The 14626-nt window shown below is 48.8% G+C and overlaps 1 protein-coding gene across 1 annotated transcript in view; it reads right to left on the reverse strand.

Annotated features, from left to right (window-relative positions):
- Window positions 1-14626, reverse strand: part of LOC144167857 (glutamate receptor ionotropic, delta-2-like) — a 67641-nt gene that overhangs the window by 21439 nt on the left and 31576 nt on the right. The window contains exons 6-7 of the mRNA XM_077697009.1: window positions 9565-9674; window positions 7916-8003 (exon numbers count right to left, since the gene is read on the reverse strand). Coding sequence (XP_077553135.1) covers window positions 7916-8003; window positions 9565-9674 — 198 coding nt within the window. The remainder of the gene's footprint in view (window positions 1-7915; window positions 8004-9564; window positions 9675-14626) is intronic.

The following is a 14626-nucleotide window of genomic DNA, read 5'->3' on the forward strand; positions in this document are numbered from 1 at the left end:
GTTTTCATCGGACAATGTTGCTTGCAGACGAGAAACAAAGCTTGCGAAGACACTTGATGCAGTACACTCTGCCACCTGTGAAGGTGGTTGGACTGGCACCCACAACGATTACACATGCGACGTCTTTTGAATTCAAGCACGTGGCTCTACAAAGAGTGAAACTAGACACTCTGGCAGCCGTTACCTGGGTTTCGCGGGGGCGGCGTGCACGTTACCGAGGGAACAAACGCGGCAGCGATGGCAGATAAGAAAACGGAGAGGAGCGCATGCAGAAGGGTGCGGAGGAGGGCGGCAGGCGCGGCTATGGCTCTCTTACTGCCTCCCTCTCACTCTTTTTCCAGGAGTGTCGGCCAAGGCCCTGACACCGTCTCAAAGACGCTCTTCCGTTTGTCGCTAATCCAAACCACGGGAACGCGTTATCGTACATTATGCGGTTTTCATTTCACACGAGGGCCTGTGCTCGTTGAGTACACCGCCTGTCTCCCCGCCACCTTCCGCGGTCGTAGCTTAGTCGCTAAGACGATGGGCTGTCGCTGCGTTTCTCTATTCGGGTCCAGCATCGATTCCTGGCGCTGCCAGTAATTTCGTTCATCTAGCCTGGCGCTTCCTGCGGACGCGGACACGAAAATTTTCTTAACTGGTACAGGTATACTGCTTCGCAGCAAAACAGGGTGAGAATGTTTGTGGTAAACAACCAGAAACTACTTTAAAACAAAGCGCTATTGAGATATGAAATTCGCCAAAGTGCATTGCTGGGCTACTTGGCGTAAAGACACCTGCCCGCAGCGGAGAATGCACGGTGCAGATTTCTGGTATAACAAAGCAAACGCTTTTTGGTCCCACTGATGCCGGATATAAACGAAAACGAAGTGCGGGAAACCGAACTTCACACAACGACAGGGCACATGATGAGGACGATGACGACAAAACAAGGCATTCCGCGCTTGGAAGCGAATTTCGGTCTTTCGCGTTATGAAGCATACGTCTATCCGAATGCGCAATCGTTGCATCCGGGTCGCTTAGCATTTTCGTCGGGTTTGTAGCGCTGGCGTGGTCTTTGAGCTTTGGCTGACTTGAAATTGACTTTGGCTTTGGCCTGTGGGAGTTCGGAATCTGGACTTTGGGAGCGTGGATTTTGTTGCTTTGATTTAACTCAGTTTGCGTTAAGAAAGCTTTACTTTTAGGCCATCTTTCTCCAAGGACAGGGGCTTTGGTTTTGATTTTTAGGACAGCCCTTTGGTGGCCGGTATCTGGGCTTGGCGGTTGCGGCGTCTACCGATGTCCGCGTGACCAAGTCATCGAACGAGAGGCGATGGCAGAAAGAACACGGATGGCTAAGGGTGAGCAGGAGTTACATGCGTGTGGCGAGGGCGCAGGAGGAGGGCGCTACGCACGGCGATGCCGTCATCTCTCTCACTGCCTCCCCGTCACCCTTGTGCCATACGTCTCCGACAAGCAGTGCCATCCCCCTGACACTTCCGCCGACGCTGTTTCGTTCGCCGCTATTCCGAGCCACATGTCATTTCCGCGGTAGGTTCAAACACAATTTGCAACAATCTCGCTGCTCCCACTTGTGTGGTTAATCCAGACCACGTGACACTTTCGCGGGAGGCTGAAACATGGTCTGCAACAACACGTTGGTCGGCGGCGGCGACGCGCTGCCAGATAAAGCAGGGTAGCGCGCACCGCCGTACGTTCGCTGATCACGCGATCACTTTCTGAAACGCAGAATATATGCGCCGTGACCGAGAAGACTGCAGTTCGTGCTGCGCACAAATTTTTCATTAGAGGGTATGATAATAGCCAGTGCATTTTAGTTTGATTTCACTCTTGTTTTTCTTTAGGAACTATTAACATTTACAAATTAATTTTGTAGAGACGACGGATTCTTGTATGTAAGCAGCCAGCCTGTGAACTTCACAGATTCTCTGTTCAATGTTATGGAAGATCAGAGGTTTTTAAGCTTGTTCTCAGGCTAAATGGCCAGATTGTCAGCTTGAAAGCTTTACTGTTCAGCTTATAAAGAAAAAAAAAAAGAACAGGGCCTCCTTTAGTTACTCGGAGTGTTCTAATCAAGTGCACAGTTGTCAGTACAGCCGCTTTATATGTCGTCTGAAAGCACGCTTTTTACATCAGTGCAACGTGAGTTAGATTTTCCTCGACAATAATACCTGCCATTGTAACCGCGTTGCTCACGACAAGGCGTGAAAGCTATATTTACGAAGCATGAAGGCTGGCTACTTGGCTCCTGCTTAACTGGTAGCAGTGCGTGAGTAAATGGACAGGGTGTTGAAATTGCGCCAAAGGCAAGAACACCAAGATAATGCAGCGCGCTAAAAACAAGATCACATAGAACAAGAACAAGAAAACAAGGACACATAGAAATTGGAGAATAATAAGAAGTTTTATTCTTGGCACCTACCAACGGGAATGGTGTTTTCGTGACAGTGCGATATATTGAAAGTGACCGCAAAAATGAAGTACAACCGAGTATTATTATAAACAACTAGCCTCCCGCAACGTACTGAACTTCATTGGGGTCACAAAGTACGCTGCTACACAAGGTTAACTGTGTCTTAATTTGGCTAACACTAAAGCAGTGTTAGTCGTGTTTTAGCAGTTTTAGCTCCATATAGTATTCAGGTGCGACGACCATACAAACCTGGCGGCACCACAACAATTGATCGTGGCAAGCGTCGGCGTTTCGCAGCAGTACAAACAAGCCCCCTTGATATTGCCGAGAACTATTCCCTCTGGTTTGTTCAGTTCAATATTATGTTGCCAGTGTCTTGCAGCGCCCAACTTTCTTGTCTCAGAAGCGCGGCACGGTGCGTTTCCTTCTCTTTTTTTCGTATGCCACGGGGGATATCTTATTTGATAGAAAAATGGTATCACCCTGTCGTCACTCCAACAGAATGTTCTTATTCGATCACCGATGTTCTGCAACTGACTCCATTATTCTAGAAGCATTACGGCAAAAGATGAATGCTCGCAGGACAAGCATCGCGCTATTCGATTTGGCGACACACACGTCGCACATTCCTTTGTTTACTGCTGCTCTTTCGCTTGTGTATCCGTTGAGTTCTTAGGGGAGCAGAAGTTCGCTCCAACAAACGTGAAGAAAGCGGCGTCGTCCTTGGTTTTGGGACAAATCATTCGAGCTGGTATATTAAGTGGCTGGTGAATACCAACTATTTAACCTTTTTCGTATTATATTGTCAGGATGAACAAAAGAACTATTGACAGTATTTGCAGAGGGTAGCCAACGCAGAGACCACCGCAGCGATTGCGAGCAGATTGTCCTCAGGACGACCGAAGAACGTCCTGTTTCTCTAATCGTATCCCAACATTTATCAACATCTACAGTCACTCCTACTTCTTCGTCATTTGTCAGTCTGTCCGCTAGCGTCACATAACGCCATCCCCGGCGGCGAATGCACTGTTCCTGTGCTGGCTAAGGGTCGCTAGCGGTAGGCGTCCGCTAGGCATTGAGGCGAGACTCGATTGATTGATTATAGGGTTTAACGCGCCGACGCGACGCAGACGATGAGGCGCGCCGTAGTGGAGGGCTCCGGATTAATTTTGACCACCTGGGGATCTTTAACGTGCGCCGAAATCTCGTACACACGGGCGTTTTTGCTTTTCGCCTCCATCAGAAAAGCGGCCGCCGCGGCCGGGAATCGAACCCGCGACCTCGTGCTCAGCAGCGCAACGCCTTAGCCACTGAGCCACCGCGTTGAGGCGAGACTCACAAACAATGTGAGATGAAGGGGGCGTATGGGACGATGAGGTCGGGCAAACAGGAGAAACTTCGTATGTGACATCTGCCACGTGGCGTACCATCTGATAAGGACAGGTGTATCGGGCCTTTAACTTTTTGGAAATGTCCACACGGCGAACAGGCGTCCACAGGCGGATAAGAGAGCTTGGCTGAAAAGTCGCCATGCGGTGCTTATCGTCATAACCGGCTGTTGGGGTCGTTTCACGCCGCCGTGCATGCGCAACATGACGTGCTAGCGCAGTCCGCGTTATCGCGCAAAGGGCGTAACAAACTTGTCAAGAGCCACTGGCACTGTGCTGGGAAAATTGTTGGCGAATGTCACGAAAGCAAGCACTGTGTCCAGTCTCTATGATCAGAGAAAACTTACATGGTTAGCATGTCAGTTAGTGTTCGTTTGAAGTATTCTGTCAGGCGGCTAGTGTGTGGATGATGCGCTGTGGTAAGACTGTGACGGGTGGAGTACCATCGAAGTATGTCGTCAACTACCTTGTATAAAAAAGAACGGCCACGGTCTATGAGAAGCTGCCGCGGAGCACCGTGTTGCAAGAACATATTTTGAGGAGAAACTCGGCAACATACGTGGTACAGCTGGTCAGTATAGCACCCGTGATGGCATAGCAAGGTGCGTAGTCTGTAGCACCTGCAGTCCACTTGTTACCGGAATGGGACAAAGGAAATGGAACGAGGAGGTTTACGCCGATAAAAAAGAAGGGTTCGGAGGGGGTATCTAGAGAATGGAAGCGGCCTGCAGGAAGCGTAGTTGCTGTTTTGCGGCACTGGCAGAGGTCACAGGCGCTGACATAACGTTTGACAGATTCCTAAAGACCGGGCCGAAAAAAAACCGGCGCCGAGCTCGGTCATAAGATTGCGTATCTCCCAGATGGCCAGCCAAGAGCTCATCACGGAGCTGTTTGAGCGCGTATTGATGCAAATGTTAAGGTACAATGAGTAAAACGTCGGGCCCATCAGAGCGGTAGTTGTGATGGTAGACTCCATCACGCAGGAGGAACGCACGTAACGAAAGGTCAGCAGGATTACTTTGGAGGCGGTGTATGATTGAGCGCAATCAAGAGTCGCGGCACTGCTCATCACCTATGCTAAGAAATTAAAAATTGCCAAAACTTGGACATCGACGCTGTTGTCAACGTTTTTCGGGGCACCGACGGGGTCGACAGTTAGTGACTTTGTTCGACTTGCCGATCTTGTGGACGGCACTGAACCCGCATTCTTGCAGCCCAGCGACCGAGTCGTCCTCTGGGGTCTTTCAGGGACGACAACCAGCAAAGCGCCTGATGGTCCGTCACTGTGGTAAATAGGCGCTGGTTTAAGTACTGTCCCAATTAGGGCAGTACTTCAACTTAAACTGCCTACAGCCCACATTAGTGGAAGGCACACTCGTTCTGTGATGGTGTAGTCGCTTTCTGCGGAGGACAGGATGCAACCGGCGTGGACAATTACTCTGTCGTGGCCGCTCTGGACTTGGGCTAGAACAGCACCTATTCCATGGCCACTGGCGTCGAAGCGTACTCCCGTTACAGCGGAAGGATCAAAGTGGCCCAAGATTGAAGAGCTGGTCAGAGTGGTGACAATCCAACGAAAAGCACCTTCTTGGTAAGAGGTCCCCAAGTAGACAGGACATCGTTCTTGGGGAGCTTGGTGAGACGGCGAGCGATCTCAGTAAAGTTTGAGACGAATGGGCGGAAATTGGAGCACAAGCCTACGACCATCTTTTGATGACCGCTGAACAGGAAATGAACGTACAGCTTGAATTTTATCAAGGTCGGGCTGTATTCCGCTGGCATCGACAAGGCTTCCAGGTATGGGGACTTCCTGTCGTCCACACTAACATTTTGTAGAGTTTAGCTTCAGTACTGCTCGGCGAAAAATGGCAACAGTACCAGAGAGGCGCAAGGTTGGTTGGAAACGTTGGCGAAAAAAAGGATGACGTTGTGCCAATAGCAAAGCCATGTAATAGAGTCCATCGATCGCTCAAATGTTCCAGGAGGGTTACAAAGGTCAAATGTCATTACTGTGAAATGATAGAGCCAGTTAGGCGTGACAAAAGCCGCCTTTTCTGGGTTCATGCCGTCGACAGTCACCTGCCCCTATCTGATATCAAAGGAAGAAAAGTACGCTGCTTCATTAAGGCATTCTAGGGCATCGTCGTTCTGCGGAACTGGATAAACATCCTTTTCTGATCTTTTTAAGTTACCAATAATCGATGCAGAATCGCCATGTGCCGTATTTCTTTTTCACCAATACAACCGGTGACTCCCATGGTCTTCAAGAATGCTCAATGATACCTTTAGGAAGCATTTTGTCCACTTTCTTTAGTATAATGAGCCGCTTTGCATAGAAGAGGCAATACGGCCGCATGCACACTAGGCAGGCGTCTCCGGTGTTGATGCTATGGGTTACTACTGAGGTCTGTCCTAAATAGCGATCGACAAAACAAAATATGTCGCTGTATATCTCCAAATGGCGTCGGGGTTCTTAGGCTTGGGCAGGAATACGATCCGTACCAGCCATCTTATAGAGGTGGGAATTAGCCCAAGGATGAGCTGGGCGTGTGTGTTTGCCTCGGTTGGTGTTGCGTTGAAGGGTACAGACGAAACCCCCTGGTCGTGTACCGGTGCAAGCGTGGCCAACGACATGCCGCGCGGAAGGTCGAGCGGCGACAACCCGAAATTGAGGATTTGAAGACGGACTTTTTTGTGGGCCACAGTCACGAGGGAATGAGGCAAGATCAAACTGTGCGTAAGCATCACGTCGAGCACTGGCGACTCGATGTAATCGCCGTAGAGAATTTGTGATTAGCAGGAAAAGTGGACATAGATCCCTGCTCGTGGAGCGAAGTGAATGTAGTCCTTGGAACAAAGCCTCCCGTTGGGTGCGTCGTGAGAGGCGGGAGGAAGCGGCAGCTTGAGGCGTAGGGCACTGGTGGAAGAATCGGGGGTGGCAGCGTTGTTTGATAACACATCAAGCGCATAAATAAGTTCACGGGAGCAATTTTGAAGCAGTGTTAACGGAACAGCAGTATGGCCGTTAGCTGCAGCAACATGGACAGTGCACATCCCCAGCATTGTGGGTGTCCCGCCATCGGCCACTTGAATCAGGTGGGACGTGTCGGCATCGTCCTTCAGGCGACGACTGTGGGGCTTACAAGTAACGCCCGTCACGGATTTTCAGTTTATAGGCAAAAGGCGCGAAAGGCAAACACCAGAAAGGTTTCAGTTCGCTTTGAGAGCACCTTTCTCAGTATCCTAGCAAACAGCGTTAGGCACTATAAATGTTGTTCACAAGGAGCCTTTGTTTCAGATACGAACGTACAAACATACTTTTATGTGGTTTTTGTGTCAGTCGCGAAATGTGGTGGTCGCGCAGACTATCCTTAATGAATATGTACTCCGGGGAAGGTGCAGGAAGGCGTATAAAATGCGATATAGAGTAAAAAGTTATGTTTAACATCCAATTTTAACTGTGCGACAAAACGTCGGTCATTACCGCAGAGCTTTCCGAGAATTGCGATGCGATGGCACAAAAGCTGAGAATCTGTGCCGTTCTTCCGTAACTGTCGCTTTTGCTGGTCCGGTGAGTCTGCCTTTTGGCAGTACGCCATAAATTCGGTGTATTTTTATGTTCTTTCCTGTATCCTGTCGAAAGGGAAGAAATTCTTTTTATAAATGCTCCTAATAAGTCCTGCAGAATTATTCGCGCTTACCTTCCTCTCAAATAACGTGGAAGCCAGTCCCCTTGCATGCATCGCTTGTAAATGAGGTTCCCCAGGGACATTCTTTGTAAATCGGTAAGGCATGGCAGGTAACGGCATATTGTTTTGTCAAGGGTACAAAAAAATTTAGTGATACTATTGCTGACATCAACGCGTGGTTGAAGAAGTTGTCCCAAGAGGTTGGCGATTTCGAAAGTTGGCTTTCCCGCTGTAACTGGGGGTTGTTGACGGCTGGCAAACTACTGCTGTGACCACTATATTAACATTTAGCGACAAAAGTTCAGATGTTTCTGGCTGATAGTTTTGAAACAAAATAAAGAAACGGACTTCCTGTATCAGTGGGGTCAATTGACTTCCGGAGCTCATACGCATACAGGAATTGACCGCCTCGCGAAGGCACCCACCCTATAAAAGACGTCTCCCACGAGGCCGGTCCAGGTTCCATTTCTCAGGGCTCCGTACTCCACATTGGGGTCGATTAGCAGCGTATACCTGAGAGGTGGGGAAACGGGAAATGTTACTTTCTACGGGCTGTCGCCACGCCCCTATCAACACTGGCGCTTTCAACAATAATTTCATAATTAGTGCGCATGTACTAGGTACGTCACATAATCTGTCCTAGTGCTCTGAAGGCTGTGCGTCTAAAGCGCGTACGCGTTATATGAAGCACACCCACAGCGGTCATGCTGGCCGGAACGGTTGTAGGCTGCACCTCTTTGAGGTTCCTGGCAACGGCGGCCAAGGTATCTTCCGGAAACCAGCAGTAATCAGGTATTTCGTATTTCCCCTGACACTGCAGACTACAAGAAATGCAGCGTGAGCAGGACTTCTTAATCGCACTCCGCAGTCTGTGCTATATATACACCTTTTAAAACTTTTGGATTGGCCGAGTCATAGTTAAGTAATGCTTTTTGGAACGAAGCTGGTACATCTAGCACACCTGGTCTTTCTGAAAGGACATGTTGCGGTTAACAAATTGCAATCATCCCCTCTGTGGCAACTGAAAAGTAAAATCTACACCAAGTAAACCAAATCCAGTAAATCAAGTAAACCAAAGTAAACCAAATCCGCAAGACTTGAAAGTTCCTAACGCGACTTTGAGTGCACGATTGACATCCGCAGGATGCGCACCTTCGAAAACTGCAGGAAAGTCATCTACGTATCGAAAAACCTTTGCATGAAAATCTGCAGCAACGTGCTTAGCAATACACTTGTCAACACAGGATAAAGTCCGGTCACCTAAAACAGAGTCTATACAAGAATTGATACACAAAACTTATTTTGGTTGAACAACTGATCATTAAAATCAACCGCAGTGGAGGAGAGATAAATCCGTTGCATGGAAATCAAATTGTCCGCGTTCAGACGGATAGATTTTTTAAAAGTCTCATGGCCGAAATCATGAATGTCATTCCTCACAACCGAGAAAAGCTCCATTTGCGGTAACGAGTGGTATAAGTCCTGCATATCAATTGAGAAGGCGTAAAAATGGTACTGTGGTAGTTCATTCTTAGATAGAAACTCCAAAACCTCATCTGATTTTAAAACCAAGAACGGATGTTTAAGGCTTCGGCGGGAACTTACGGCACGGGAACTGCACGTAGGCTAAAAGGACAGCCGCAATACAAAACCATGATTTTACTAAGGTACAAATGACGGTCTTGAACTGAAGACAAATTCGTGTGTCCACTTGTAGGTATGTTTTTACAGCCTACCAGAAAAACGCATGGTCTAAAGTCGAACCGACAACCACGTGCTACGGAGGGCAGTGCTGTAGCCACTGAGCCAGTGCCACTGATGAAGTGGTAGGTGCTGACTCCGAAGAAATGCCACGACAAAGAGAAAGCTCTAATACGCCTGTTGCATATGGACGTGGAACGTGCTGTCAACGCTGTATTGGGTAACATCTTTCGCAGCCTGACCACATCAACAGACATCACATACTTTCTTTGGTTTCAAAATTAGATTTGTGGGAATGTATACAGATATGCTACCCGAGTGTCGCTGATTGTGTCAGCAGTTACACACGAGCAATGGAAGGAGACAAACTTACGTGAAGTTGAGACTTCCACTGATGGCCTTGAGCAGATCAAGTTCCACGCCTTGCTGCTGGCGGTACTCGCCATCAGGTCCCGGCTTGCCCACAACAACGTATGGCGTGTTCTAGAAAACAATTGTCAACATCTAATACCTCAACACAGAAGCGAAGGGAGACTTGCACTTTTACGAGGACAATGATCAAAGCGCTGGTGGCAGTTCAAGCTCTACACTATAGCGTGATCCGGGTGGCAATATATTAGTCGACGTTGTCCGTTTCTGTCTTACTCCAGCGAAACTTTCCCATCACGTACAGTGTCGCGCAGACGTAAACGGAGCACGGGAGCAGTGCCCGGACTGCATCGCTGCGCCGAGTGTGGGTGCCGACGGGAACCATGGAGCGCCGGTCTAATAGTGTGTTCGCAGCCCACCGGCGGCCCTACCTGATTTCTTTATTCACCGCTCTGCTGGCGTGTAACTGGAGGCAAAATACTGGCGTGGCGGTTTTCAAAGGAAAACTGTGGGCTATAGAGGGGCGTTGGTTGCATTTCCGCTCGCAGGCATCAGCGGCGACCGAATGTGCGGCTGTTGAGCTGGGCGAAGTTACGCCTGCTCAGCGACATGCCTTGTTGGGCGCTGTAAAGGGACGGGTAAAATTGTAAGCCGCTGCGGTTTGCCATAGCATGTCTTTGCGACATAATGCATTGTAAGCCGACAAAACCATTGTCACATTAACAGAAGTTTTCGTTATTCAGAGAAAAAATCCCGCTTCCAACAAGTTTTTTTTTATTTCGGGCATCTCCCCAGTCATTGCTCCCACTCAGTTCTATTACAGCTGGCCTCACAAGGAGCATATCTTATTGTGGCATTAAAAAACCGACGTTATTATTTTTATTCAGCACCTTCTATTAGTTAAGAAGAGGTACTGGCTTTGAAGTAAACACATTGTCACTATTATGTTGATGGTGCGGCAATAAAAAACATTAATTAGCTAATGCTTCGGCACGCGCCGTTACAAAAATCCGTGCCCTTCCACTCTGCGAAGAAGGATTACCAGCGGACATGTGGTCCCTAATGGTAGAGTCGTCTTAGCGGCTACTTGTCATATAATTTGTTTCCCGATACTTCATGTAAAACAGCAGTTACAGCCGTTTTCTGTAACCGTGCTGCATGCGTGGATGGCCGTGTATTGACAAGAGACCATAATTTCGCATCGTTTACAACTTCGCGGTGAACTAAATACCAAATGTGCAGCCGTTTTCTGCAATCACGATCCCTTGAAACGGGCACAAAGCAGCAGGAGAACTCAGCAGCCGCGCTGGGCTTGCTCCGTCTCCCCATCACGGTGCTCGGTCGGCCCTCTATCGACTACTACCGTACCAAGAAGTCACGGAGCATCATTGCATCTCCCGCCGCCTCTATCCCCCTGCCCATACATCCCCCACTAACGCTCAGGAGCACCTATGGGGACTCCTTCGGACCAGTTAGATCGCCAGTCATTCCATCCTCCACAAGATCTATCCATGTCATCTCTCTTCCCCAACTGTCCCCTCTGTGACTCTCTGGACACACTAACTCATGTCATGTGGGCCTGTCTTCTTACGCCATCGCCCACAATCTGCAGAATCGAGCAGCGCGCTGGGCAACTCGCAAGCGGTGGTGCAGCCACTTATGGTGGACCGTGCCGCCCCCGAAGCCACCGCCGCCTTCATCCTGCGGCCACAACGGGGTTCTAAGACAACTTGCTCGGACAATAACGCGGTATCGCTCTCTCTCCCTCCTCAGATGGCCATGCTTCACGGCATAACAAGCAATGTGGGAAAGCCGGACTACAAAAACCAGACACACCCATCTTTCCAAAGTCGGGTTCACCTCCAAGGGCAAATGCATTGTTGGAGGTCATTTTTCAGAGGTAATATAAGCCGTCTTCTACAAAATATGAAGTCGGTGGGACCACTGGTTTGTTTTAAAGCGAAGCTTTCTACCTCTACCAGCGAACGGTTCTTTCGCGGCGTGTGGGACAATAAACCCCCCAACGCGGCAGAGGCGGCGGCGGGGGGTGTAGGGGGCAGAGGGCTTACTTTACAGAGCACAGTGTAGATGGCCCGGCGAATTTACCCAGCTTTCCCCGCGCTGATGTGGCTGCTCACACTAGCAGGCGCGTCGGCGGTACGGCTTTGTCGTCTGCTTTTAGCAATTGTTGTCTAGACCTGTTTTGGCGCAGCTTCGCGTCCATTAGGCGCTTCCTCCGCACGGCTTCATTGCCTTGTTCGACAGCACCTCCGGGGTAATACGGGCCCGACGAAATGAAGTGGTCGTACGCAAAGATGCACTAAGGACTGGTTTTCAGGGCTAGAAAACAACATGTAGAGACCGCATACAGACATCTGGCTGCTAGAGAAACCTAACTTTTGCGCACTGCTAGCCACAAATGGGACAACGTTTTCTAAATTGGTGAATACCAATTCGGTTGTATATTAAGAGGTATTACAAAAGGCGAAAGGAGCAACTGGTTCTGCTGGATAGCGATTATAAAAGTTCCTTCAGCTTTCTAGCAATTCTCAAACTTACTAAACTAACTATCGGTATGTATGGGAATCGGTATAACTGGGAATCATTAAGCTCACATGCCGAATTGTTGCGGCGCCTGCGCTTGTGTTGCGCGGTGGTGTAGTCCCAAGCTAGCACATCAGGATGGCTAGGTTCCGCGGTCTCACCCTTCGAAAGTCGCTCCTCTGCGTTTTAAAGAGGATAGTTTTTCTTTGGCTATTTAAAACAAAAAAATTTGGTCTGTCTGTATGTCTGTTTGTCTGTCTGTCTGTCTGCCTGTATGTCTGTCTGTCTGTTTGCCTGCCTATCTGCGACTCCATACAGCCAGCCGGCCAAAGTGAATCGAAGTCTGCGCAATAGTCTTATATCATCACCACCAAATCTAAACGTGTAAGAGCGGTTTATATGTTCATACTTGACAATACTGTTGAACAAGAACAAGACATTGCGCAAATGTAAGAGAGAAAATTAATACACAAGGGATATATACAGTGTTCCTTTATAAAAGAACCCATTGATGCTTGGTTTTCACGGAATGAAATACTACACCCACTGCACAAAAAAATTCACGCTGTCAGCGTGGTCACGAGGCCTTCTGGACTAAGGAGGCTTCCCACACCCCTTGCCCTTCCCCTGTCGCTCCAATAAACTTTCACCACCACCACACTTTCGCCTGCTGTCGCCCGCGCCACTACTGCTCCAGGCTGCTTTTTAAGAAATCGAGCGCCAACAGTTACGAAAGGTTCCTGCCATTGGATATGTTCCACGTTCTGCTTGGAACGCACGTAGACTAAGGAGACGCGGTTCTATAAACGTTCGAGTATAGGCCGCCTCGATTCACGCGCGTCTCCACCGTACGGCAGCGCTGGCATCGAGGCACCTGGCCTGGAGCAGTGGAACGCGGTTAATTTAAACTGAATTGAGCAAACTTTTAGCGTGTTTACCTTGGCAGGAGCGCCACGCAAGACCAACAACATGAGAGGTGAGCGGGGAAGCGAATGGAAGCATTTGCTTAGCAAATGTCGATAAAGCCTATCGTATTTTGTCGACATTTGCAACGAAAAGAGCAGGTACGCGGCTAACTTTTCTTTATCCCGACTCACGGCCGGGCTACAGCGGCGGCGTCCGTCCCTCTACGTTCGGGGCGCGGCGTCGCGAAGCGTTGTAGCGTTCGGGACGCCGCACCCGCGAATTCCAGGTAATGGCTGGCACAACTTTTAAATGCAGAGCATTTCAGTAACTCACAATGTCACCCGCGTTGTCCCGTCGTAGTCCGCACCGTCGTTGTCCGCACCCCTCCCCCTACACTATATAAAAGAAAATACTATCCGGCGCCAGGTTTCGATCCCTCGACCCTGCGGGCGGAACGTAATGTACATGGTGCTCTACCCACTGCGCCACAAAGCCGACACAGAATGGGACGCTACGAACGCGCCTTATATCGTTGACTCATTCAAATTACTGCTGACGAGCGCTCTCTCGTCAGCAGTTGCCACAAGTGCAACAACCTTAACGTAACGCAAACTACTCAACGTCATGAAAATTTAAAGCGCAACAAATTTAGACACAAGACGAATGACACAGGGACAAGCGCTTGTCAGGATGACAAGCGCTTGTCAGGATGACAAGCGCTTGACAGGACAAGCGCTTGTCCCTGTGTCATTCGTCTTGTGTCTAAATTTGTTGCGCTTTAAATTTTCACTATGGAGTACCAACTAGCTCGAACCCTCACGTACTTAACGTCGTGCGCCCCCGGAAATGCTCTGCATTTGATCGTGCCCCTCGCGAGGGGGATGTTTCTTTGTCATTTTTAGTTTCAATAAATTCGTATACAGGTGCGTGGAAAGTATTTTTTGGTTTTACTCTTTGTAGAGCAACGTGTGTAAATTCAAGTGACGTCACATAGGAAATTGTTGAGCGTGTAGTTTAAAGCTTTGCTTTCCACCACCTTCGTTGGCATGATCTGAAGCGCAACAAAAGCACCGACGAAGAAACAGAGTAGACGAGACAGCCGCGCCTGTCTCGTCTACTTTGGTTTTTCGTCCGTGTTTTTCTTGCGCTTCAAATCATGGCAATTATTCACCAACTAGCCCAGCAAGACATTCTTCCCAACCACCTTCACAGCGTGAATTGGAGGCAATTTTTTTCCACACTGGGATCCGGCTCTTTCGGGACCCCAAAACCTGCTCCGGAAAAAGTGTGAGGCGATTTACAGTGGGCATGGTGAACTGACACATCGTTCTTCGTGGGTTCGGATCCCACCCGGCGGGCATTGTTTTTCCACTTTCTTTCTGTCTTCCCAAATCCCTATCCGTTTCAATGACCTACCACATCCTCTCCTTTGTTTTCCAATGTTTTTCTTCAGTGCCAACCTTTATTTCTGTCTTATTTCAACGAGCCCATCATTTCCCATTCTGATATTATTGCATATTTGTCCATTCGTTCAATATCAAAGATTTATCAGTGATCTATATGTCGAAATCGAAAGATACAGCAAAATAACTTACCACTTCTCGAGTTATTCAAAT

This window comes from Haemaphysalis longicornis, unplaced genomic scaffold (assembly GCF_048455015.1).
Source record: "Haemaphysalis longicornis isolate Haplotype H1 unplaced genomic scaffold, Haemaphysalis longicornis Haplotype H1 scaffold_2, whole genome shotgun sequence".
Classification (NCBI taxonomy): domain Eukaryota; kingdom Metazoa; phylum Arthropoda; class Arachnida; order Ixodida; family Ixodidae; genus Haemaphysalis; species Haemaphysalis longicornis.